The sequence below is a fragment of the Hippopotamus amphibius genome, chromosome 1 (assembly GCF_030028045.1).
Source record: "Hippopotamus amphibius kiboko isolate mHipAmp2 chromosome 1, mHipAmp2.hap2, whole genome shotgun sequence".
Lineage (NCBI taxonomy): Eukaryota > Metazoa > Chordata > Mammalia > Artiodactyla > Hippopotamidae > Hippopotamus > Hippopotamus amphibius.
Window position 1 is genome coordinate 170,497,827 of NC_080186.1, and position 26,953 is coordinate 170,524,779.

The window sequence follows — 26,953 nt, forward strand, 5'->3', positions numbered from 1 at the left end:
CTGAAGGGGGATGGCAGGGGAAGAGGGAAACCAGAAGAACTGAGTATTAGCCTGCATGACACTAATTCCCAAAGAGATTATAGAAGACAGAAAAGCCTAAATATAGTTAATTGGCAATTCTGTCGCTCCTTCTCCTTTCACTTCCCCATACACTGTGGTGGAAGGTCACGAGGAAGATTACATTAGTTACAGTGCGCTCCAAAGCTACAGATGCTCTGCGTATCCGAGTTGCAGTATGTACACATTCACTGCGACTCCACTACAGGAACTATTGGGAGAGGTGATCCATTGTTTGACTCCCTAAGAACTCACAAATATACCCTAACTCACTGGGCCTCCATAAATCTCTGAGTGTCAGGATAGAATAAAAGTCTCTGTCTTCATTTTCTAGAGGAATCCTTCCTGCCTCAGACTCCTTTTGTCATTCTGTCCCTCAAAGTGTTAGGACTTTTGATACTGGGGCTCAGTCCCAACACTAATTTTTGTATATGAAAGCACAGAGATTTTCAGGAGCGCTGAGCCCGAAACCACCCTGCACAGCCTTGCTGCGAGCCCGCTCCAAAACCATACTAAGGTTCCATTCCCCCATCTCCGCCGGCTACTGAGGCATGGCCTTCCTTCTACACCACTCTAAGGGGCTCAGCACTGCTGTTCTATCCCCTACTCATGAGTTTCCTGCCTGCTTTGTTGCTTATTACTCATTGAGGGAATCACAGGGGACCGAAGCAACCAACTTTGCAGTAACTAGGACCCAGGTCAGGTATCCGGTGATCAGAGATCAGGAATCACAGTTTGCCTTGGGGACTCTGGGGCGAGGAAGTGAGGATCTAGCCTTGGGGACCAGAAGGACCAAACACCCCCACTGTTGTGTAGGGGACTGGTTCCTGGCCAGTCCCACTTTAGTTTATAGTCACTGGCAAGTGCTAACACACCATTTTGGAGAATTTAGGAATGAGTAGCTGAATTCAACCAAATAACCAGATTTTTGAAGAGGTGACCGACAGCTTACTGAATACTTTCAATTACTCCTCCGCCACCCAGTTAGGTGTTGTTTTCACACTATGGACAGCAGTTAGAGTTGAGGTCAGTCCTAGCCTTGCTTCTCCAACACTGATTCCACCAAGTTGATTATCTTTCTTTCTTAGACCTTGTTTACTTAAAGCCTTATATTTTGGTACGTTGTTTTTAAGAAAATGGGATTTGTTAATGAGTGGTGGACAAGGTTACCTTGTTTGGCACGGCTGTTCATTGCACTTGCGAATCTGTGGCTCTGGCTTAGTTAAGTATTTGCATTTCTTGTTGTCCACAATGCTGATATTTTTGTTCAAGATTTTTGTGCAAGATACTGTTGTCTTCCTTTCTCCTGAAAAACGGCAAGCAAACATAAAAAGAAATGTTATCATAGGTCTCTATGCAATGGCTTAGGTGGTATTCCTAGGCTTGTAATTTTCATATTTTAAACAAATTTTAGGTTAGATCAATGAGGATGATATTAACTGTTATTTACATATCAAAATGTATCACTAGGCTTAAGGAAGAAGAATGGTAATTTTTTTCCTTGTTAGCAATTAAATGGCAAGTTTTATAATACAAAGGGATTATGGGAGCATAAGTTGATAAGACATTAAAGAATTTTATAAAGGACTGTGCCATCTTTTAGCATTCAGTGGTGGAAAGCTGTATTTGTATAAAATCTTTACGCTGTCAAGAAAGCACATAACATGCATATAAACATGTGCACATTTTATCATCTGGCTACACACCATCAGGGGGTCAGTTATGGGAAACAAGCTTATCTTGAGTATAACTCAGATCTTTATTCTTGTTGCTTCTGGTAAAGACCCCAAGAATTCAAGAAACCCCTCATTCCCTAATGATTATCCTGTTCTCTAAGAAAAGCCATGGGGAGTTTTCCCATTTTCTACCATTTTCAAATTTCAGAAAATTGGCTTTTCCTCTTTCTCTGATAAGATAAATCTGATTATAAGAGGTAAAAATGACTATTTGTATGCTGTATTCATTTTGCTTAGAGCCCTTTATAGGGCACACTTACTTGACACCACTTTTATCACTCATCTTGCATTGAAAAAGCCTACTACATGTGCACTGATTCTGTTTCTCTAAAAAAAGTTTACATATCTATACAGGATTTAATAATCTAATTTAACGTGTTTGACATTATAAAATCATTAAATCAGCCGATAATTTTAAAGCCAGACAGGTCATGAAGGATTAAGAAAAAAATCACAAGCCTTTTCGGTCACTATTGAAAGGTCCATTAGTTAGGGTCCTATGACTATCATGCAATGATAATTAGGAAGCTGAGAGCATTCACACTGGTCATGCCAAACAGGACAGCCTGAGCTTGTGGCAGAGAGGTCACTCCGTTATTTAATTAACAGAGAAGGAGGCTGGCATCAAGAAAGGAGAAAAGAAAGGATGTAGAGAGAGAGTGAGCTACTTTGATTAACCTTCGAGTATCTTTTATTTTGACTTGAGGGGGATGGGGAGAGAGAGGGGTAACCAAGCAGAACACAAAAGAACAGGAACAGGTTCAGGATCTTTCCTTGGTTACCCTCTCAACAACACTGAGCACAGTCCCATGACAGTTTGTAGTGTGAAAACATGACTATATCTACATACATATGTGGATTAACTAATAATTATATCTGTGGTTACTGCATACTACGTTATTGAAACCATTTAGATCTTTAGTTCCATCTTCTAGCATAGGCAGCACAAGGTTGGCCAAATTGTTTTCAATCTGGAGAATCCCAGAGTTCTGGTGCAATGCAATTTATTCTATGGAAGCTCAATACAGACAAGAGTGCCAAGCAGGTAAAAGGCCTTTTCCTTCGAGAGGGAAAAGGCATGCCTTCAACCAGGACTCTGTGGCCTCACTGAAGGGTATACCAGTGGGCCAACAATGGGAGGGCCTTAAAATGGACATCCAACCATAGAGTATAGTAAAAGGTACCCGCCAGGGCATACGGGTTGGGAAAAAGTCATGCCCTCTAGGTAGATGGACTAGAACAGGGCTCCTTTCTCCACCCAGAAGCTGGAGGTGCATTACTTGGCCAATGGAGCAGGGGCTGGGTTGCAGTCCCTGGGCAGGACTTTATGTGGAGGGCCAGCTGCCTAACTGATGCAACAGCCATGCCTCAGAGGTCCACTGGCCTGACCTGAGCCGCTCATGCAGTCAGGCAAGTTTATGTTAATTTGTAGAGGAAAGGCAACCTTACAAGCCCCTGGTAAACGCTTCAGGCTGACAAGGCTATTTATTCCCTGGTAGGTCAAGAAGGGTGGCATGAGGCATTAGATGTAATCATAAAAGTGCTCAATACCCAACAACTTCAAATAATTTTCAAATAAGCTGCTTAGAGAAGCAGAAATGACTTATGATGTTAATTTTTCTTCACAGAGAAAACTGGCTTACTAAGTATGAGTTACCTAAATGTGAGAATTTGGGAAGATTTTGGTCAGCCTCCACCAAGTTTCCTATGCCTCAGGCGCTCCTTTATGACCTGACATGTATATTAAATAGGTGTTACACAACTTCTGTATAATGCTAGCATATGCAAGTATTATTTCTAGGTGACAAAGATGCCTACCTAAAAGTAGGATTAAAATAAATGTTGCTTTTATGAAATATAAATATTAGTTTTAAAATCTAATTTAAAACCTCATAGTCATAAGGCACTCTTTTACGGAATAGATGTAGTTGTCTAAACTAATTTAAATTTAATGCTTTTGCCAACTACAGCACAAAAAGATGACAAACAGACAATATCCAGAAAGCCTTTGCTGAACATCAGTGTAGTCACGGAATGAATAACTCAGAGCTAATTATACTGCATTTTTTCCTTTACTCAGAAAATATCTAACCTTAGTTATGTTGGCCCAGAGGTAACATACTGAGCCATTGAAAAAAATCTTTTAAGTATTGATATATCAAAAGAGACATAGGTACTGGCACCACTTCAGGGAGTACCTTATTGGTGCTTTAAAAAAGTATGAAGGCATGCGAGTATGAATTGGGACACTTCCATCTACATTGTAGCAAAGAAGCTCACATCACAAGTTTTTGGCAACTAGAGGAGGGCTTAGCCCTACTGTTTAAAAATTTCATTGAATGAAAACAAAAGAATCAAGAAAAAAAATCTAAAGCTCAGCTACAGGAACATTATGCCTATGAAAATACAACTAGGATCTTAAAGCCATATGGAAATGTTATTGTTTGATTTTTTTTCTTTTATATATTTTTATGTCCTAGCCAACACAGGAAATTTCCATTATAGCATCTAATAGCAGTATTTACAACGCATCCAATCCTATGGAACCAAGGGACGAACAGAAAGTGATGAAGTAACTGGCCTTCTGCCTGAAACTTGAGTAGCTGTAAGCTGTTGACAGTGTATTATTTGCTTTATGGCAATTAACTTTATCTCTGAGTCATTCTCACTAAATCAGTATTGGGGAAATCTGTTTTGATGTTTTGAATATAATTATAAATAAAATACAATAACCATTATGCATTCATCTTATTACCAAATTTCGGCAAAATCTGAAAAGGAGGGGTAATTTTTATTTACTGATTCTTTCTTTGTTCTTCAGACACTGAATAAAGAGTAGATATTATGTTGTGTTTCTTCTTTTCCAATCACAGATATAAGTTGATATTTTTTTCTGTGCTCTGTATTTAACCCATGAAATGGAAATTTTTAATAAAACTACAGTCTACTCAGGTGATCCCATTTCTAAAACCTGTGTCACACATGTGGAAATAGCCTGGGGAGTGGGTTCAGTGTTTCAGTATGCATAACAGAAATTCTCTATATGTTAAGGCACATTTCAAACTTTTTAAAAAAAATTTACTTTTTAGTTTTGAAATAATTGTATACTCACATCTACTTATGAGAAATAATAAAGAGAATCTGAATACCCTTTATTCAGTTCCTCACAATGGTAATGCCTTCAAAACTACAATACAGTATCACAACCAGAACACTGACATTGATATTGTCAAGACGTACAATATTTCCATCCACACAAGAATCCCTCCAGTTACCCTTTTAGAGCCACATCCACTTCCCCTATCATCTACCAGTCAGTAAGTCCCGGCAACTACTAACCTGTTCTCCATTCCTATAATGTTTTCATTTCATAAACGTATTGAAAATGTTACACACAGTATATAACTTTTGGGGACTGACTTTTTTGCTCAGCATGACCCCTTGGAGATTCATCTTCACTGCTGTATCAATCATCTGTTTCTTTCTATTGCCAACTAGTAATTCCTGCTGTGGATGAACCACAATTTGTTCAACAATTCATCCAAACTTTTTACCAAAACTGGGAAACTGTATAAGAAAAGAGACTATATATATTCATTTGTCTTTACAATTTTCTTTGAAAATTTTTACTTATTTATTTTCTATTGAACTAACAATGACTAGCAAGCAACTGAAACAAAAGTAAAAATACTTCAACAAGGAAGAAGGTCTTTTCTCTGAGCACTTCTTAGAGTTATGTAAAATGCTGGTTATTTTTTCTTTTTTTTGGGGGGGTACACCAGGTTCAATCATCTGTTTTTATACACATATCCCCATCTAATGCTGGTTATTTTTTAAGCATACATTTTTAAACCTGAACAACTTCCAAAATCATGTCATGTCCTTTAATTATGAGCCATTCTTTTTACATTTCTATAAAACATTTTCCCCCTCAAGCTTCGGGCTTAATATTAAAATAATTTCATTTTTTATTTTAATAAAGGAAATTGTATTTTGTATTGTTCATAACACTCAATAAATAATCCAATCTGATCTTGTTATTTCCACACACACAAATATTTTAATGGAAGCCCCTAACCTTCAAGTTAAATTTAACTTGAGTGCTAGCATCACACTTAAGTACCTTCATGAACTAGCTTCTTTCTACTTTTTTTGTCAAATAATTTCCCACAGCTTAATCTTCATATTTTGCACCCTAGTAATAAATATTCTCACTAACTCCAGGGCCTGTGCACCTATGCATATCCCTGGAAGGCCTTCTACATCTCCCTATATCACTCTGTATGGTGCTTTTATTATTATCTAACCCCCACTAGCTGGACAGTAAGTTCTCTAAAAACAGAAAGCACTCAACTTTGGATCATCCAGCAAAAGTGTGAGTACAGTCAGTACTGGTAAAGGAATCAATAAACAAAATATAAATATGTAATTCACGCCCAAAGTACTTTCTCTACTAAGAGGTTCATCTCAACACTGTTTCCTAAAATGGTAAAAAAAATCATCTGCAAACTAAATAACTAATTGTGGGGAATAATTACGTATGGTACCTCTAATATGTGGATTATCATTTAGGTGTTTTCAAATTTATAAAGACTTTATATTAATATAAATGTTCCCATGAATTTAAGTAAAGAAAGTAAGATGCAAAATGGCATTAAACATTACTGAAACAAAGTAACGTAGAGAAGAGCAAAAAATATATTTTGGTGCATTTTCTTTGGCTCATAATGATTACTTTGGTACACGCAAAGTGCCTGTGAAAGGGAAAAACAGGAAAAAAACAGCACCCTTAATACGACACAGACATTGGTATACTGAGATATTTCCTCAGTTTGGACCCAAAGGATTGGGTGACTCCTGAGAATCTGGTTGTGGACAAGAAAGCCACGTCTAGAAGACATCACAATACAAGGCTAATAGCATGAGAGTCATAAACTAGTGGGATTTGGACTAAGGTGAAGAATGTGGAATGCTGACTTATTTTCTTCCCCTTCAAATTGTATCTATTCAGATTTCCTAAATGCATGTGTAACTTTTCAATTATTTCAAAACAGGTTTTTAACTTTGGGGGCCTTCATTCTAGGTTTTATTTCATTAATTCATCTACTGGATAAAAGTAAGTCCTAGAGTAATGCAGTTACTGTATGTAGTATGTAGAATGCTGATTCCACAAAAAACCCTTAGGTATTATGGCATGATAGATCCCTGATGCCTCTGAAAAACAAGGTCATTTCAAACAGTCTTTTATGTTGAAAAAGATCCTTTATCCACTGACCCCTACTTCCGAGGTGCCCAAATAAATTTAAAGCATTCCTTCAAAGATTTTTAGATATTTGAGAACACCAATGCAAAGTAAACATTTATTTCACAAATATGTTTTAAGATGTTTGAAAATAAAAGGACTAATATCAATGGTCAATGCTAAAGTACAAAATGATATATCCATTCACATTTTTCTAGAACTATGATTTGAAATTGATAAGATTGTGATGAAAAGTGTACATGTTAAACTGCTGGAAAAATTTACTTGAGATCACTAGATAGTTTAAAGCAATATTTCTTCTAAAAGAAGAAATTTTTTATATCTTAGGCTTTTCTTATCTTTTAATAATTGGTGTTAATAAATTAATAGAAATGCATAATGAATTAACTCTAATATGGGTTATTGTAAAACTTAGTTTGAGATACTGATGTAAAAGCTCGTAATAATAAAAATTTAGCTACTGGACATTAGGTTTTTTTTTTAAATTTCTTCTTCCCACTTATTGCTGAAATGTAATGCCTTAAAATTGTATTAAAAAAATTATGTCAAACACTGAAATTTTATACTGCCCTTTGATACTTTATTTGCTCTTTCTTGCTTAATATTTCTGTGAAGTAGAATAGTCCTATTGTCCCTCTTTGCTGCTGAAGATAAATTTTGCATGAGTCTGTTTCCAATGTTCTGTGCTTTGAACTTACTCTCATCTAATTCATGAATATGCTGAAAGATTACAAAGCTCTTTCTGGCTATAAAATCGACAAAACAGAGTCAGAAATGATGCGATTCTTGAAACCCCGTCCATCCACTTTATTTATGAACTGCAAAGGAAAATAATATCCAAATGCCCAGAAATAGTTTGGCATTGAAATGAATATACGTCCTATTAACATAGTCAGAGATAATTGAAAACTGTTGACTAAACACAATGGAACAGATTTGAGAGAGAAGGTTTATTCAAGTGCAAATCATACAGAGGTTGCTTATAATTAGGACTGTTTTATAAAATAAGTCATTTGAAATAAAAGTAAGGACATATCTAAATTCTTATTTAACAGATCAAATAAAACACCTCTTTGAGTCCAAAGAAAACCTATGTAATCTCTAAGGGACATGCTATACTTTGTGTAAAGAAATGACACTGAAACCCCTGAGCTGCTCTTGAAGGAAGTATGTGACATGGAGAGAAGACCTGAACTCAGGAGTCCTGCATGCAAATCTTGGCTCCACTCCCACTGGGAAGTCACAATCTCTATGCACTTCGGTTTTCTCATGTTAATAATTATGAAGTTATTTTTAAGAATATCTAAAAGCCCTTCTGACCTTGAAACTAAAATAATTTATATTGAACCTCTATTTCTTAAGGCCTGGTAATTGACAAAACATATTCTAGGTTGTAATTAACGTGATTTTGGAAAAAATTTTTAACTCTAAAAATTTGCTTGTTCAAACTGAAGACTGACAAGTTCTGTATGTTTACTTCCGAAGCTTTTACTAGACCACAATTACGGCAGAATGAAAAAAAATGAGGATAATAAAATTCACTGGGCAAACATTTTCCTGTCTAGTCTCAAATGTAAACAGACTTTAATGACTGCCTTTCAGTGCAATAACAGGAACCAGCAACGTTTTCATGGCTCCATTTCCTGATAACCCACTCTGGAATGGCAGCTGGTCATTCCTGTATGAGTTATATTAAAGAAAAAAGTTCTAACCCTGTGAATTTTCACTTTAAACATGTTTGTTTCTATTTGTGTTTTTGTTTTTTTATGGATAGGGGATGTGAAGCAGAATCCCTTAAGCGAAGTGGGCCCTGGCATCAGTAAGAAATGGGTGAAGCAGAGGAACAGGAATTTGGGTGCACATGGGATCATCGGAAGGAGAGCTCTGTATGATACAGGATCCCAAGTCACATGGCAATAAAGGGGCCTCGGGGAAACATGGCCAATGAAAATTTCATTGTGTCAATGACGACTGCTACAAGCTTTTAAATTGTGAGTGACTAGAAATCCTTTATGTTATAACTACTCTATATCCCTGGGAGCAAAGTGTGCTGTGTATAATCTCTCCCTTCCCCTGCCTGCCACGCTGAATTTGCTCAGGCAGCCCCTGAGGGCCAGGTGCTCCAGGAGTTACGGGAGAGTCCCAGAGCTCCAGGTGCTCGGGCAAAAGCTGCTCCTCCTCAACCTCTGCATCTCTGGATGTTCCCGGCGCCTTTTTTCTCTCTCCTGAGGACACTGTTTCTTGCTTTCTCCACAATCGCCAGTGGGGTGGCTGTTTTCTTGCTTACACCCCATACCTTTGCATCTAGAGGCAGCGTGGGTTTCCACACTCCTCAGTATCACCACCAGACCATTCTCCCTTTCTTCTTCCTAAACCTACAGCTTTGGAGCAGACTACGCAGTGCAGTCCCCTTCTTGCTATAGCCAAACACCAACCCCTGATTCAATCTCTCTGTTTACTCTAAGATTTTAGCTCCTGGATTACAGTTCTATTTTCTAATACTGCTCCTAACATATTTTTTTGGTAATTATTATAGTTACTTGAATTATTCCTCCAACACTGAGGCCTCTCGGTTCTGGGCGCTCTTCTCTTCTCTTCCCAAAGATCTGTCCTTTCTCTTCACTGAAGTCACTAACTCTCCTCGTCTTGTTATTATTAATACCTATATCCTCTCCATACTCTTAGCTCTAGTTTCTGTCACAATCTCCTGTATTTCCAGCCTTCTCCCTTAAGTACCCTGAGTCTAAAAGTTCTTTAATCCCACCAGGCCCTAAAATCCATCAGTGCTACCACCTTTTCACTGTCTCTCAAGTCTTTTTTATTTTTACTTTCCTCCTTATACAACTAATTCCATGGCCAATCATTTTCAACTCTTTACGTACAACCTCAGGTCAAACGTATTCTCCTTTTATTTCATTATACTCACATGGCAATTCCAAAGCTTACACCACTGCATCTGTGTGCTGTACACAGATGGAGGGTAAGTACCATTACGATATGAGTGTCAAGCTAAATGCATGACCATCAACTTCAAGGGGACCATCAGTGCTACAATACAGTCAAAACACATGCCCCATTTCATCCATTCTCTCATTCTCTTAAGTGACCACTTCACATCTCCTCTCTTTTCACAATTCCAATATCTCCTTTCTCACCTTTAATCTCAGCAAAATGGCCCTTACTGATAAAATGGACATAACCAAAAGAGTACACCAACACAAGTTTCCAACATCTGCTTCTGTTCAAAATACTGTATTTTCTTCTGTTACTAGTGATGGGCTATCCATATTTCTGTCCAAAGCCAGCTATTCCATTCCATCCAACTTGCCAACTTAAGGATGTCACTCCAGAAATTTTTTGCTCTCTCTTTTGCATCACTAGTTTTCTGTTCTAGTCTAGAAAACCCACACTGGGAAACAATCATGTATAATATCCCCTATTAAAAACAACAACACAATTTTTAATTCATATTCTTTTTCCAGCTAATGCCACATTTCTCTGCTTTGTTCTTTCAGCAAACTTTTCTAAGTTACCTTGAGTCCTTTCTTCAATTCATTACATGCTATTTTCTCTTGAATCCACTCCACTTAGTCTTTTGAGCCAGATCATTAAAATTAATTTTGACAGTCATCACTGACCTCTACGTTTCAAATAAATATAATATCTTTTGAAATATATTTGAATGAAACAGTCAATTTCACTCCATCCACATGATTTTTGACTTATTAGCAGCTTTTGATATAGTCATTCTCTTTCTTGTAATACTTTCTCATTTGCCTTACAGAAAAGCATTCTCATTTGCATGTTTTTTTCTCCAATGTTGTTGGCTACTTATTTTAATATGTTTTGTTGGTTTCTTCTCATCTCTCTGAACTCTAAATAGTATAGTGTCACAAGTAAATATAAAAGTGTACGTATATGACATAACCTGTATGGTGTCTAGGGCAGTCCCCATATGTGTTAATATTTATGCAAAGCAATGCAATGAGTAATCATATTGAGTGAGATATATAACAGCAATAAATAGCCTTTCTTCAATTCATGCCAGATTTTGCTGCAAAATAGTTCAGGCATTTAGGCACTAAACGTGTTGCAAAGAACTTTCAGTTTCCAATCCTTTATGGAGTTTGAAATTTTAGATAAGGGATTATAGGCCTGTCTTAATTATCAATGGTTAATTAGAAAAAAAAGCTGTCCTGGAAAGATAAAAACTGAAAAATTCTTCACCTCCTCCACATGTGGCATCGCAATCTTCCCAGCCTGTGTGTGTCCACATGAAAAGGGGTTCAGGTGCTTTGGAGCTCTGGTTCTCTGGAAGAGGGTCTGATGGGATAGTGTATTCATAGTGAAGACCATAATTCTGGTCTTGAAACAGCAGCACCTATAATATACAACAGTGATCAAGGCAGATGGATCAAAGTAGAGCATATTCAATATAAAGCATAAAACTAAGGATACAAATACCTTAAAATGCTTTTTTGCATGGTATGCATGCTTATGCTTACATGTTGAAATTGTCCTACTTCTGGAAATACTGGAGTTACACACTTAGCTTTGAGCTAAAGACAGCATGAAAAATAGCCCACTTGAATAAGGTCAGGGATACCACATCATTTTCTCCCAAGCTGATGGACTAGACAGTCTCTCAAAGCATGGTACATGTATGAGATGACTTTAGTAGGGGGTACAGGGACATGTGTCCTATATAACATTAAGATATAGCCCACAATCTAATGTCAAATGAAGCTGTTCCACTCATAAAAAGGAATGAATAATAATTCCCCGTGTCAACAGACGAAAAGCATAGAAGATTCTGGGAATCATTTCACTCCATAAGGGTAGAGAACTTCTAAGCCAACCAGAGGACAAGAATTTTATTCCATGTATGCTTACAGTTAAACTTTAAGTTTGGCAAGGTTACTAATTTTCCATTTATAATAAAGATTGTTTCCTTTCAAAAGAAATTTATGTTAAAAAGAACTTCTAAATACAAATTCACTTAATAATGGTACAGTTATGTAAGCAGTGCAAGAAACCACAAACGATGTACGAGAATGGCTGAACTTTGGGCTACACTGGACTAAACCATAAGCAGGGACCATGTCTGCATATTGTCCCATGGTACCCAATGTCAAGCTTAGAACTGCATCATCATGGGCAACCATACATATTTTAAATGAAATAACAATACCTCAAATATATTCATTTTAAATAAAAGAATGGATGAAAATATATGTTTATAAATACATTCTCACCAAATATGTCAAACAAGCCCATGGAATATATCATTTCTATGGATTTATAGAAGTAATCTATATAACATGATGTGATGTATAAAAACATATATATCTAAATTTTAAATTATGTTAAAGTATTAGAGAATTTTGATATTTAATCCGTATCAAGGTAGTTGTAATGACAGGTTACAGAGTTAATGCTTAATGGGAAAAAATTTAAATGAGCCCAGGGTTAATTTTATTTATTTCTTTTCCTTAAGATTCTGCCTCAATATACTATCAGAAATACTAAGATATCTTTTAATATGTGGATTGGGGAACCAGTATGATGCCATTATAAATCAACTATATCAAAAAATAAAAATAATACTTTAAAAACACATATACATAACATAGTGGGTACTACTTCTAAGTACATCACAGTGCTTATTTTGGCTTTAAATATCTCATTTTATATTGCCGGTGACTTTTCAGCTAAATGAGTTAAAAAAGAGAGAGAGACGGACTCACCTTGTTTATGGACATAACTAGACTATTACTTGATTTTTAAATTGATAAAATGAACATATAAATAAGTCATTTGCCAATTTAGTTAATTAAATGCAAACATGTCTATTTTTCTTAAAAAACTACCTTTTCATTGATAGAACTTTAGATTGTCCTTGAATATCTAATGCCATTTAAAATAGAGACATTGGCTACAAAATCATTAGCTCTTTCTTAAACCATTTGAATCTGGCAGTATTCTTTGCAAGAAGGAAAGTGTGACCGTGTTACAGTTGAGGGGCACATGCTGAAGCATGGCAGCAGAAGGTATTGCCTTTCAAAATTCAGTACCGGCTTTCAATCTGTAATAGTCATTAAAGAAAAATATCTTAGAAGTGCAGTTTCCCTTGGATTACTGAGTAAGTCCAGGTCACATAGATGCCTTCTTTTAGACATAGTTCACTGACTTTAATTATGTTTCATGCTTCCAGGAAAAACCTTGGTAATTACCAGTCAGATTAAGGATTCTGCAGCGAGGAAACTCCCTCTGCCCAACACTGAGGTCTCGCATATACTGTTGTAAGATTTTGAATTAGAGGCTCACTAAAAGAGCCCCAGTCTCCTTCCATGAAAAATACGTAGGTTATATTCATGTAAGGGAGGCAACCTGATGGTGTTTTCTGCAACCCAATCATTAAACAAATGTTTGTTGTTGACAATGTTGTTATTCTAAGTGACCCAGTCATGGAAAGAGTCAGATATTGGTCGTAACAATGTTTGTTTAATCATTTTTTTTTCCTTTCTCCATATGGCAGAGGGCACAGAGTAGAGTTTCCAATTCAAATTAAAGGATCCAAAGGAACTGTGGGGAGGTGAACAAAATAATTATCTAAAGCATATATATGCATTCTTATGATCCAAGGCTGTCTGGTGTAAAGAACTTAGATTTAAGCTTCGCATCAGGAGAGGCAGCATAGAAGATGGATTAACACCTGGTTTAAATTATTGGGAGACACTGAGCACTGTATTTAACCTTATACATACTTAGTGTCTTCTAATCCATAAAATGGAGTAATATAATACATACTATATAGGGCTATTTTGAGGATTAAATGCTATAATGAACATAAAGCACTTTTGGATAGGGTCTGACTCAGTGCTCGATGAATGGTGTATATTATTACCAGTATTAAGATTTGGAATAGAAGGCCTCCACGCAACTCACCTGGCTCCCTTTATAAGCACATTCCTGTTGGTAAAGCCTATCGACTGCAGTTCTATAAAACACTCTTATTTGAAACGTGGTCAGTGGGCCAGCAGTAGTGGCATCACCTGGGAGCTGGTGAGAAATGCAGGTCTCAGGTGCCTCTCCAGACCAAAGAAATCAGAATGGGCAGTTTAACAATAACCCCAGGTGATTTGCAGGCATGTTAAAGTAGGAAAAGCAAATGGGCCAATATGAGATTTGAACTTCTGGCTCCTACACTGGTAAGACAGATGTCTCCAATTGAGGACGAATTCAACTTAAATTGTGTGGCAATATTAAATAATGCGGCACACCACACTTCAAATAAACAGTCAGTTGACCGTGTTTTAGAGTTGTTTTTACGTGTGGACTGAAATAAGTGTTGAAGTGTGTGAATCTCAGACGTTGCCACCAGAATGAAAAACACGCCAGCTGCGCAGTCAGTCCTCTGGCTCCTGAGCCATTAGCACTGACTGCAATGATCAAGGTCAAAAAAGGCACGTGAACCTGCCACCAGTGTGGGCGCAGAGCCCCAATGTCCTGATTCTTTTACTCTAAACTCATACCTAGTCTTCTGCTACATGGTAAAGAAACTTATTATCCCAAACATTCAAATTATCATAATTCTTTACAGGAATCACTTAATCTAGTAAGAACACAATGGGGTAACTGGAAGCCTTGTTGGATAGTTACTGAGTGTTTTCCCCAGGGACCAATACCATTTTATCAAAGGCATTTTATACAGATTCAGGCAATGCCCATTTCACAGATGTATGAAATGCTATGGTTTGTCATATTATAGCACTCTCTTTACAGACATCCACTCTGGTTAGTAAACATGCTTTTAGGGAAAAAGGAACCTTATTGCCTGCTAATTCACCTCTACTGCGTGTCTGCGAATCCTCTAAAACATCATGTTCCTTTCGTAATAATTTCCATTTTTAGACATCTTGATTTCAAACACATTAAAAAACCCTAAAACCCACCTCTTAAATAATTTTAAATGTCTACTTGACAATTCAAATTTGGAAAAAAGATAAGAGAAGGCACGGTGGGAATGTCCTTTGTCATAGGAAGCTGAATATGCAATGTTATCGATTCGTTCCCTCATACCAGGAGGTGTAATGGTGATGTAGTAGGACCTTTGGCGGAGATCTTCTCCCAGAGGCCTCGTCTTACATAATGGACAGTAGTTCCCGCTAAGTTGAATGCTCCAGAGTGTTCAATCTTCCAGTCACTGTTAATAGACTGTTTTCCAGTGTCTCGGAGAGCTATAAAGAGGTTACAAAATATTACGAGATTAACAATCAACATCATTAATCACTATGCACTTTGCATGATTTTGTTAAAAGCATTTCACACATTTCTAAACTAAATGGTCAACACTCCCTGATATAAAACACTCCCTGATCTCCTCTTTGGGAAAGTCTGCAATCACAGAAAATGCCATAGGAAATTCTTCCTCTCTCCTGAAGCTGTCCACAACCATACAGTCACATTTATCTTTGCCTCCTCCAACCTCCTTTGAACACTTGATGTCTATAACCTTATTTTGTCCCTTAATCATTTATTCTTTAACATTATTATTTTAAGGGCTATGTGTGTCTGTGTTGTCTATGCAATGATGCTATGAACAATGTGAGGGTTGGTACTACATCTTATACATGCTCTGTATCTCCCATGCCACCCAAGAAAGAGTGTGATGACAGAAGGATCAATACACAGAATGTTAACTAACAGATCAAAATGACAGGGTTATGTTCGATACAAAACAATTAAAAGATAATGTGTTGATTCTAAAAACAGAGCTCACGACCTTTTAACATCCCCAGTATGTGATTTATTGTGCACAAGAATGGAAGATAAATGCTAATTCTGACCCATAAATAGCCATCATTTATATGGAATTTTACAGAATAATTTTGTTTACCTATAATTTTTTTTTCTCTTTTTCTTTTTTGACCTGATCTGTGCTACTACTTAAGTAAGATTCATAACATGGAAGTGAGATGCCACGATTATCATTTAAAATTAAGGATTACTTCTTTTTTTTCCCCAAATGATTTTGTTTTTTATTTAAAGTTTTCTTCTCTCCCCTATAATTGAATTTCTCTTTCAAAAACACTTACATGAAGATTCATTGAAGGTTTTTATGTCATAATTCTATAAAAATGTTCTGATAACTTAAGCCAATAAATCTTCCAAAATATTGTTTAAGCTAATCTCTATTTACTCAATGTTTGAGGATTTGCAACTTTTTAATATTGTAAATAATGCTTAGATAAATACACTGTACACTAATTATTTGTATGCCTAAATATTTCCCTTGGATAGATTCCCAGATTTGGAATTATGGAGTCAAAGAAATCAAACATTTAAAGATTCAGAAAAACAATTTCAAATTGATTTTCATAAAGGTATTTATGCTTTCATAACAGTGACTGAGAGTGTCCATTTCTGAATACCTCCTTGAAAGCATCTTTCTCTTGTATAAAGTTTAATCATGACTGAATCGCTGCTTATCAAGCATCTGCTATAAATCAGGAAATACTCAAAGTTCTGAAACTTTCCAAATGAACAACAGAAATATGTTCTCTGGCTTCATAGAACTTATCATCTAACTAGCAAACCAGATATTAATCAAGTCATAAGTAACTAGTTATAATTAAGCTGAAACTTGTGAGGGAGGAGTCAGGAAAGGCTTGCCTGAAGGATGGAGGATGCTAGCTAGGGAAAAAGCGAAGCATAGAAAGAGCGTTTAAGACTGAGGGAACTACAAATGCAAAGGTCATCAGTGCAGCTTGGTGAGAATCACGTCGCAAATGTGCAGACGCCACCTGTGCTGAAGTGGATCATGAACTCATGAGGCTGGAGAGTAAGGAACAGCCAGACCTTATAGGCCTTGTTTATTTTTAGAGGCTTTTTCCTAAGAAAAAATATAAAACTATACAAGGTTTTGAACAATATTGTGCAGAAGATGGACTTGCGTAAGACAAATTTGGATAGAGAAGACAGAATACACTAACATAGTAGCCTAATGGAAAGTAATGGTAGCTTGGTTTGAGGGAGTAGAGAAAAGTGTGAAGAGGAATTAGGAGTGCAATTGATAAAATATGATGATGACTTGGTTGCCCTGTCATCTGAAAAGAAGTGTCAGGGATGATGTCAGATTTCTAGTATGAGAAACAGTGGGGTATAAAAGCAAATAGTGAGATGGGAAAGCCTAGCAAAAAAAAATGCTTGAGGAGAAACATCAAGGAGTTGAATTTTGAAGCCAGATTTAAAAAAAAATCTTTTTGCTATCGAGGTTAAAGATATTTGTCATTTGCTTATTAGTTATTTGCCTTTTAAGTTTAAATTAATTATATAAATCATAAATTATCTGTTAGGGTTTTTCTGGTCCACTTAGAGAGTTTCTGGTGTTTATATTCCCATTATTATAAGCAACATATTAATAAAAGTATTGAAATTTTACCTCTTAATTTCTACCAAATAATATCTTTATCACATACTGCATATAAAGTATAATGTTTTAGATGAAATATTAAGCATAAATATTTTCAGATGTATGAAAAATGTGTAATTATTAATGTTTACCTTGAATTTTAAACTTGAAAGGGAAATGTTGCCGGAAAACTCGCAACACTTTGCAAATAGCTCTTACCATCTACAAATGGATACACTTCTGATAACGCTAGACTGATTAAAAAAAGATAATTTCGCCTAAAAGATAAAGTATTTCCTTGTATTTCTCTAAGGTCTATTAAATATTCTGAGCCTTTCTGGCCTAGATTTGTACTGCGGCCAGTATAATTCCATTCCTTTTTCCTGTATCTCAACTTATATTCAAGGCACTATTATAAAGGAATATTTCCTGAAAATCTCTAATAAAAATGCCTTAAAAACCTTCTGTGGTGACTATAGTATAATGTTGAGACTCAATTGGCATTCTGGAATTCAGCACCCCCCCACCCCCACCAAATGCCACATGCACATACCTGAACACCCACACAATTTATAAGTTTAAAAGCAACCTCATGTGCAGATTCAATTATCTAGGTGTGTGGTGTTTCCTGGTTTTGGCTTTTAATTCATTAGCTTTAAAAATGTTTTTAGATAATCTGTTTCTGGCCATATCTGAATAACTGGAACTGCATCTCTACCCCTGTAAACAACTAGAAAACTAGACAATATATGAAACAACTGTTCTCAGACACTGGACAACAGAAAACAGAGAACCATGATCCCTAAGAGGAGGAGACCAAATGCTATCTCTAAGATTACCTGACTTTCTGCCTGAAGATATTTACCAGACCCCATCACAGAGAGGGGAAACTCAAGCAGAGCACAGACAAAGAGAGCTTCAGTGAGATGAGGCCACAGAGAATGGAGTTCAAACTGGCTAAGGCAGCTGGAATCTGTTTTATGGAGTATCGGAGAAGAGGTAGCAACACGGAGGTGAGCTTCAAAATATTTCATAAACTGACATAGCATAAGGAACATAACCTAGAGGATTTCACTTATTCATGCTTGCTGTGTAGAGAGCTCTATCCATATTTAAGGTACAACTGCCTCCTTCTATATGCTCACTGGTTGCACTTAACTATCAGGCCTATCATTTATCAATTCATCTTACTGTCTGGCTTTGAGCCCTTAAAGTCTTTTGTTTCCACTTTTAAGTCTCCTTTGGAGGTTACCTTAAACCTTACCAATTTATGTAATGACCCAACACAAAGAAACCAGAATAACCAGCTACCTGGCAGGTGGGATACACAGAGTTTTGATAGGACATAGGGAATATGGGGGTGGGGTATATTGCGATTTGCATTAATTGCTATTTTAAAATTATCTTTTTGTCTTCTATTACAGAATTTAACTATCTTCTAATTCCTAAAACACTATCCATTAACATCAAGCAGCATGGTATTACACCAAATATTGGTACCTTAAAGTTCTACAACAAAATTTCTTAGAGCCACTCTAAAATAACCCTTTCATGGTAGTTTAAAGGAGAAAGATCTGTTTACTTGCACCATTCTTTTTATATCCTGTGTTTCTATAAATCCTATAGTTCTTTAGTTGCTGATTATTACTGACTAAATTCTTAACAACAAAATGTGTTTTTTTCTGAAAGTTCTGGTATTTTTCAAGGAAATGAACTGAACCATTAACAAACTACATTTTTTCTGTGGTCTAGAAATTAGGAAAACCAACCAAAACACTGTTATAAAAGCAAAAAAAAAAAAAAAAAAAAAATTGCAAAGGCGTCCCTTTAAGCCTGAAGCTAAATACTAAGTTGCAAATAAGTGGGGTGAGACTTCTCAAGGCTGGGAAAAGAGTAACTACCTAGGACCTGTAAACTGCATAACTACTTGAGCTTGTGTAGAGTAGGAAGACACACGTGCCCAAGGCCATCAGAATGGAGAGATCTTACTGAACACAGACTTCAGAGGAGATGCTAGAAAGGCTGCAAATTAGGAACAAAGCTGGACTAGTCACAGAATAAACCCTCCCTAAAAATGGAGGGTAGGAACAAAAATTATTTGAAGATACATTGTTCAAATTTTTTCCAAATTTGATATAAACCATAAACCTACATATCTGAAAAGTACACTGGAACCCAAACAGGATAAGTAGAAAGAAAGCCATACCAAAGTACAACATAATCAAACTGCTGGAACCCAATGACGGCGGAACAATCTTAATAGTGGCCACAAAGGAAACAGGCATGTTAGATACAGGAGAGAAAAAGATTTAAGAATTCCCTGGATACACCATCAAAACTAATGCAAGCCAGAAAACAATGAAATACTATTTTTAAAGCGAAAGAAAACAAAACAAAGTAAAAACAAAACAAAATATAGTATTCTGTATTCAGTGAAAATATCTTTCAGATATGAAGGCACAATATAACAAATACACTGTCAGACAAACAAAATCTGAGAAATTTTGCTACCAGCAGACTTGTGCTACAAGAAGTATTAAAGGATGTTGTTCAGGCTGAAAGAACATGGTTCCAGACAGAAACAGGTGGCTATGTGAAGGTAGGAAGAATGCTGGTGCTAGTAAATGTACAGAAATATATAACTAATTTTTTCATTGATAAATTCTTTATCATATAATTAACTATTTAAAGCATCAACGATTACAATGTGTTTTGGTGCTGAAAGAATATGTAGAAATAAACTGATTATATAAAATGCAGAAATAAAATGTATAATAGGAGGGGAAGCAGGTAAAGGGAAGTACAGTGTTTTAAGAAATTTACATTACATGTAAAGTGGCACAATATAATCTGAAGGCAGACTACAATAAGTAAAAAATCCACACAATAAATCCTAAAGCAACCAATGAAAACATAAAACATGAGCTATATATAGCTGATAAGCAAATAAAGGAGATTAATGGAATACTAAAAAAAAAAATATTCCAATAAGAAGCCAGATAAAGAGAAAAAAAGGAATAAAAAGGAACAGAACACACAGAAAAATTCAATGTCCATAATTATATTATGATTAAATGCATTTCAAATATTAGTTAAAAGAAAGAGATTATCAGGCCAGAGGGAAAAAATGGACTGACTCTATTCAATTTACAAGAATGAACTTTAAAAATAAAAGATAGGGAGATTAAATCTAAAAGGATGGAAAGAAGCATGCAACACTAATAAAAAAGATGTATCAGCTATATTAATATCAGATAGCACAGACTTCAGGGCAAGGAATATTCTGAGATTAAAAGAGAATTTTTTAAATGTCATTTAAATTTAAATTACTTTAAATCTTAAATGACATTTAAAATTTATTAAGGAGATCATACAATCCTAAATGTATAGCACAGCATCAAAACACATGAAGCGAAAACTGACATAAGTGAAAGGGGATACAGAAAAATCCACAAAATTTTAATCAGAGATTTCAATACTTCTCTTTCTTTAGTTGATAAAAGAAGAAAATCAATAAGAATATAGAACACTTGAACCAAATGGAGCCAACTGATAATTAGAGAAAAGTCAACAACTGCAGAATATAAGTTTTTTTTTCAATTATAAATGAAACATTAACCAATATAGGCCACAGACCATGAAATAAGTCTCAACTGAAATCACACTCAGTACAGCTGACCCTTGAACAACATGTATGTAAACTGCATAGGTTCACTCATACGTGGATTTTTTCCAATGGTAAATATTTCAGTACCATATGATCGACCATCCCAGCCTCTCCTGTTGGTTGAATTCATGAATGCTGAACCAAACCACGGATAGCGAGAAATGGCATATACTGAGGAAGAGCCTATATGGAGGTCCCACTATAAATTACACTTGGATTTTCAGCTGTATGGAGGGTATGCACCCCTAATCCCCACGCTGTTAAAGGATCAACTGCATATTCTCTTTTCACACAATTTTAAGCTGGAATCAACAACAAAATATCTACTAGAAAATCTACAAATACTTGGAAATAAAACAACACATTTACAAATAATCCATGAGTTCAAGTAGAAATCACAATGGTAACTTGAAAATATTTTAAACTAAAAGTATGACCTACAAAAATTGTGGAATGAAGCTAAAGCAGTACTTAGACAGAAAAACAGTTATATTAGCAAAGAAGAAAACACTAAAATCAATCATCTAAGTTTCTACTTTAAAATGGTATTAGAAAGAACAATTTAAACCTAAAGTAAGTAGGAAGAAAATAATAAAGACCAGAAGTCAATTGAAATAGAAAGTAGAGGGCTTCCCTGGTGGCACAGTGGTTAAGCATCTGCCTGCCAATGCAGGAGACACGGGTTCGATCCCTGGTCCGGGAAGATCCCACATGCCATGGAGCAACTAAGCCCATGTACCACAACTACTGAGCCTGCACTCTGGAGCCTGTGAGCCACAACTATTGAGCCCATGTGCCACAACTACTGAAGCTCGTGTGCCTAGAGCCCATGCTCCACGACAAGACACTGCAATGAGAAGCCCACGCACCACAACGAAGAATAGCCCCACTTACGCAACTAGAGAAAGACTGCGTGCAACAATGACCCAACACAGCCAATAAATAAAATAAATAAATGTATTAAAAAATTAGATTAACAATAGATGCAATTAATGACACTAAAAGTTGTTTATTTTAAAAGATCAAAAATGGATAAAACTCTAGTTTGACTGATTAAGAAAAAAGACAAATTAACAATATCAGAAATGAGAGGAGACATTGTAGTGTAATAAGGACATATTATAAACAACTTCAAGACAATAAATTTGATGAGGTATGTGAAATGGATTAGCTCTTTGAAGACACCAATCACCAAATCTGACACAAGAAGAAAAAGAACAAATAAATAGTTATACAGACACACACACACACACACACACACACACACACACACACTAAAGATATTAGGTTGGGATTCAAAAAACCTTCCCAGAAAGAAAATACCAATATTCAAACATTTAAGGGGAAACAGTACCAGTTGTACACAAAATTTACTATAAAAGAGGGTTCTTCAAATGTACTAAAAATGTTATTTTTCTTAAAGTAGATAATAAATACAAACATCTGTGTTTTACTGTTTCCTTTGTAACTGTTGGTTAAGAATATTTGTTTCTGTCTATCAAATATTCAGGAAAATTACATTTTTATATATTCTAGACACAAGTTCTTTTCATGATAAATTTATTTCAAATATTTTTCTCTGACACTATGGCTTGCTTTTTAATTTTCTTAATAGTGTCTTTCAAAGAGCAGTTTTATTTTTAATGAAATCCAACATATGCAATTTTGGGTAGAAGAGTTGGTATTTTTGCACATTCATTGTAAAGAAATCCTTGCTAACCACAATGTCATGAATATGTTTCTCTTATATTTTTTTCTAGAAGTTTTAGAGTTTTTGCCTTTTTGTTTAGATTTCTATTCCATTTTGAGTTAATTTTTGTGTTAATTTTGAGTTAATGTTGTAAGGTTGGGGCCAAGGTTCAATTTTTTCCTCATATAAATATCAAGTTATTCCAGCATTATTTGTTTAAAGAGTGCTTTTTCTCTCTGCATTACCTCAATATTTTGGTTGGAAGTCAGTTTATGCATATTTGTGTGTTTAATTTCATTATGATTATGAACTTGTCAATTTTTCTTGGTCAATTTTTGCTCTAAAGATTTGAAGCTATATTCCTGGGTTCATAGAATTTAAAAATTATAATATATTTTTGATAAGCAATTCTTTCCAAATTATTTTGTATACTCAGTGCTCTGTAGTGGCCTAAATGGGAAGGAAATCCAAAAAAGAGGAGATATATGTATACATGTGGCTGATTCACTTTGCTGTATAGCAGAAACTAATACAACACTGTAAAGCAATTATACTCCAATAAAAATTTAAAAAAAAATTGTAAACTTTCATATCGCAAACAATTCATTTTTCTTTAAAATGAGTTTCGACTTATATTACTATAGTTATATCAATACATTCTTTTGATTCATATTTTTCTGGTACAGTTTTCCATTCTTTGATTTTTAGTTTTTGGGAATCTTATGTTTTATATGTGTCTCTTATGAATACAATGTACCTGAATTATTTGTAAAATCCAGTCTGAAAATTTTCATCTTTTAACTACAGATTTTAGTTTTTAAATGTTTATTAAGATGGTTGGTATCTTCTGATTTCCTGCTTGCTGTATATTGTTTTTCTCCAATCCTGTTTTCTATTAACTGATTTTTTAAAATTTCATTTTAAAAATTATATTTGGTTCTCTAAACATGTGTTTAGTCAATTTTTGTTAATTCTTATTTTTAAATCCCTCTTTTATATATTTAAACATATTACCATAGTATTTTTATAATTATATGATACAAATATATATATCTGCTTCTGCTCTCCCTTATTTTTACTGTGATTTGCTTACAGTGTCTATTTCCTTCTGTGTTTTCTGAACTTTTTTTTTTTTTTAACTCTTTATTGGAATATATTTGCTTCACACTCCTGTACCAGTCTTTGAGGTACACCAAAGTGAATCAGCTGCATCTACACACACATCCCCACATCCCCTCCCTCCCGTGACTCCCCGCCACCCTCCCCGTCCTGGCCCTCCAAGGCATCTCCCATCATCAAGTTGCTCTCCCTTTGCTATACAGCAACCTCCCACCAGCCAACTATCCCACAGCTGGTAGTGTAAAAATGTCCATGCTACTCTCTCACCTCGTCCCAGCCTCCCCTTCGCCCCTCACCCCAGCCCCATGTCCCCAAGTCCACCCCCTACTTCTGTATCTCCACTCTTGCCTGTCACTGGGTTCATCAGCACCACCTCCTCAGATTCCACATACATGTGCCAGCATACAGTATCTGTCTCTCTCTTTCTGGCTTACTTCACTCTGTATGACAGACTCTAGGTCTATCCACCTCATGACATATAGTTCAATTTCATTCCTTTTTATGGCTGAGTAATATTCCATTGTATATATGTGCCACATCTTCTTTATCCATTCATCTGTTGATGGGCATTTAGGTTGTTTCCATTGTCCTGGCTATTGTAAATAGTGCTGCAGTGAACATTATGCTACATGTTTCTTTTTGGATCATGGTTTTCTCTGGGTATATGCCCAGTAGTGGGATTACTGGGTCATACGGTAGTTCTATTTTTAGCTTTTTAAGGAACCTCCAAACTGTTTTCCATAGTGGCTGTACCAGCTTACATTCCCACCAACAGTGCAGGAGAGTTCCCTTTTTTCCACACCTCTCCAACATTTATTGTCTCTAGATTTTTGATGATGGCCATTCTGATCGGTGTGAGGTGACACCTCATTGTGAACTTTTTTTTTTACTATAAAATTATATTTGTTGAACTTTATAGAATTCTCTTGAGGCCTGGGTTAAAGGTGAATTACCTTCAAAAAGGATTTGCATTGCACATAGCAGCTACCTTGGTAACCTCATTAAAATAAATGTCATGAGAGTTTTGGACTTCATAGAGTAAACTGGTGCTGCAAATCCACAGGAGCATTTGCATGGGGTTACAAATTCTCAGGGAAATAGATTTTCTACCTCCACCTAGTACCAAAGTTAAAACAGACACTTTTCCTGACTTTCTCCTTTTATGGTGCAAATGAAACATAAGTAGTACGTCTCCTCGCCTCACAATAAGCTCACACTGAGCTCATAGGTTCTTTGGGGTCCCCCTTTACATAGCGGTCTTGAATCTTCACCTGGTAAAGATCTTAGGCTTTGTTTTCTGTCCGTTCCCCTTGGCTCTCAGTCTAAACTGGTTACCAGCATTAAGCATAAGTGCGGCTCAGTCAACATTGTACTCTGGCTTCCTGTTCTCATTTTGTTTTTGGCATGTGAGAGAGCCTTAAATTCTTTCCAGGTCAGGGGTAAACTTAAAAAGTATTCTTTTTTCCTCCTTTGGTATTTTGCTCAACATTTTAAACTGTTTTCAGTGAGAATTTTTCCCACAGTGGGTTACATGCAAAGTTGCAGACAAGGTAAATTGACCAACATGACCTCACTTAGATTTTTAAAAACCGTAAGCTATAATGGTTTTGTAAAGAGATGATCTACCTTAACTACTCTCCATTTTATATCTTTTGATAAATTATTAACAAATTAATAAAGCCGTGATCTTCAGAAAAGCAGATAATAATTGCATATGGGAATACAACTCAAAGAGAGGGTAATGAAAAAGAATAACTCCACTGGGAGGGTATTAAATGTCTCCTATGAGATAATATCAAATTCGATATAGATAAGTTAATTCATTAAAGAATGACCAGTTTGCCAGGAAATGATTTATTTTTCTTTCTTTTCGTTAAAGCTATTTCAGATGAAGATTTTCAAAGACTTTCTTCCACGCTCTTTCTTCCAAGAGCTTTTTGGTAATGTGATTTATGATATTTATTCTCTGCTATTCTTTAGGCAGAGAACACATATCATAAGCTTGAAATCTAGGATTTTAGGTTTGAAATCTAGGATTTTAATAGTGTCATTTCTTTAAAAAATTTTTTTTTTCAAATTTGCCCCTCATCCAAGTGCCTTATCTTAGTAAATTCCATTATTATCTGACCAGTGAAGCCAGAATCCTGAATTTTTCTCTTCTATCAGTACTCACAGCCATTTTCTAACAAGTTTCATCAGCTAACTTCTTCGTCTTTAGAAGCACTTGGGTTTTTCTTATTCCTGTTCTCTTGATGGAATTGTACAACTGATCTCCTTGTCTTCATTCTTGAACCCTTCCATCAGGAGAACTATTTTTTCCTCCATTAAACAAGTAGGGAAAGTTAGCAGGTTCTTGAATAAACATGGTAACATATTAATATTTTCAATAATGATTTAATTTCCAGAGTAGTATTCAGGATGTTTAGGAGCACTAATGCCATTTCCTTACACAAGGAAAACACCCTTGTATAACTCAGGTCTGACGTTAAGCACAAGGAAAACTGACAATAATAAGGCCAGGCACTTAACAAAGACATGTAATTTCATCTTCAAATTGAATGCTCTTTTAACAAGAAAAAGTGATTGAGCGTATATGGTCAAAGATTTGCACCAAGGAAAGGAAATGGGGTCTGGCAGACTTGGGGATAGTAGCTGAAGAGAAAAATAGTTGTTTCAAAATCTGTATTCCCTTGTGTTAATTCTTTACAACAACTTATAACAATAGTTAAGAAACAGGGGAAAAGGGCATTTGGGAGAAGTTCAAGGAAAATTTCTTCATATCTGATATGTACTTTAAAATCAGAAGTGTTGCATAGAAGCCAATGATAAAAAAAAGAAAAAGTGAAAAAAAAAAAAAAAAAAGACAGTATGAATCAGATACTGTAGCCACACTTCTTGGGTTTAAATCCAGAATCATAGCTTTTAAGATTCCTCTGATCCTCTATTCTCTGATTTTTAAAAACTGGGAAATTAGAAGTGCCTACTTCATAAAGTTGTGAGGACTTAT

The 26,953-nt window shown here is 35.6% G+C and overlaps 1 protein-coding gene across 1 annotated transcript in view; it reads right to left on the bottom strand.

The window, feature by feature from the left end:
- Positions 1–26,953, bottom strand: part of ADAMTS19 (ADAM metallopeptidase with thrombospondin type 1 motif 19) — a 264,246-nt gene that overhangs the window by 26,749 nt on the left and 210,544 nt on the right. The window contains exons 17-19 of the mRNA XM_057735960.1: positions 15,139–15,296; positions 11,284–11,437; positions 1,228–1,363 (exon numbers count right to left, since the gene is read on the bottom strand). Of these exons, the coding sequence (XP_057591943.1) occupies positions 1,228–1,363; positions 11,284–11,437; positions 15,139–15,296 (448 nt within the window). The remainder of the gene's footprint in view (positions 1–1,227; positions 1,364–11,283; positions 11,438–15,138; positions 15,297–26,953) is intronic.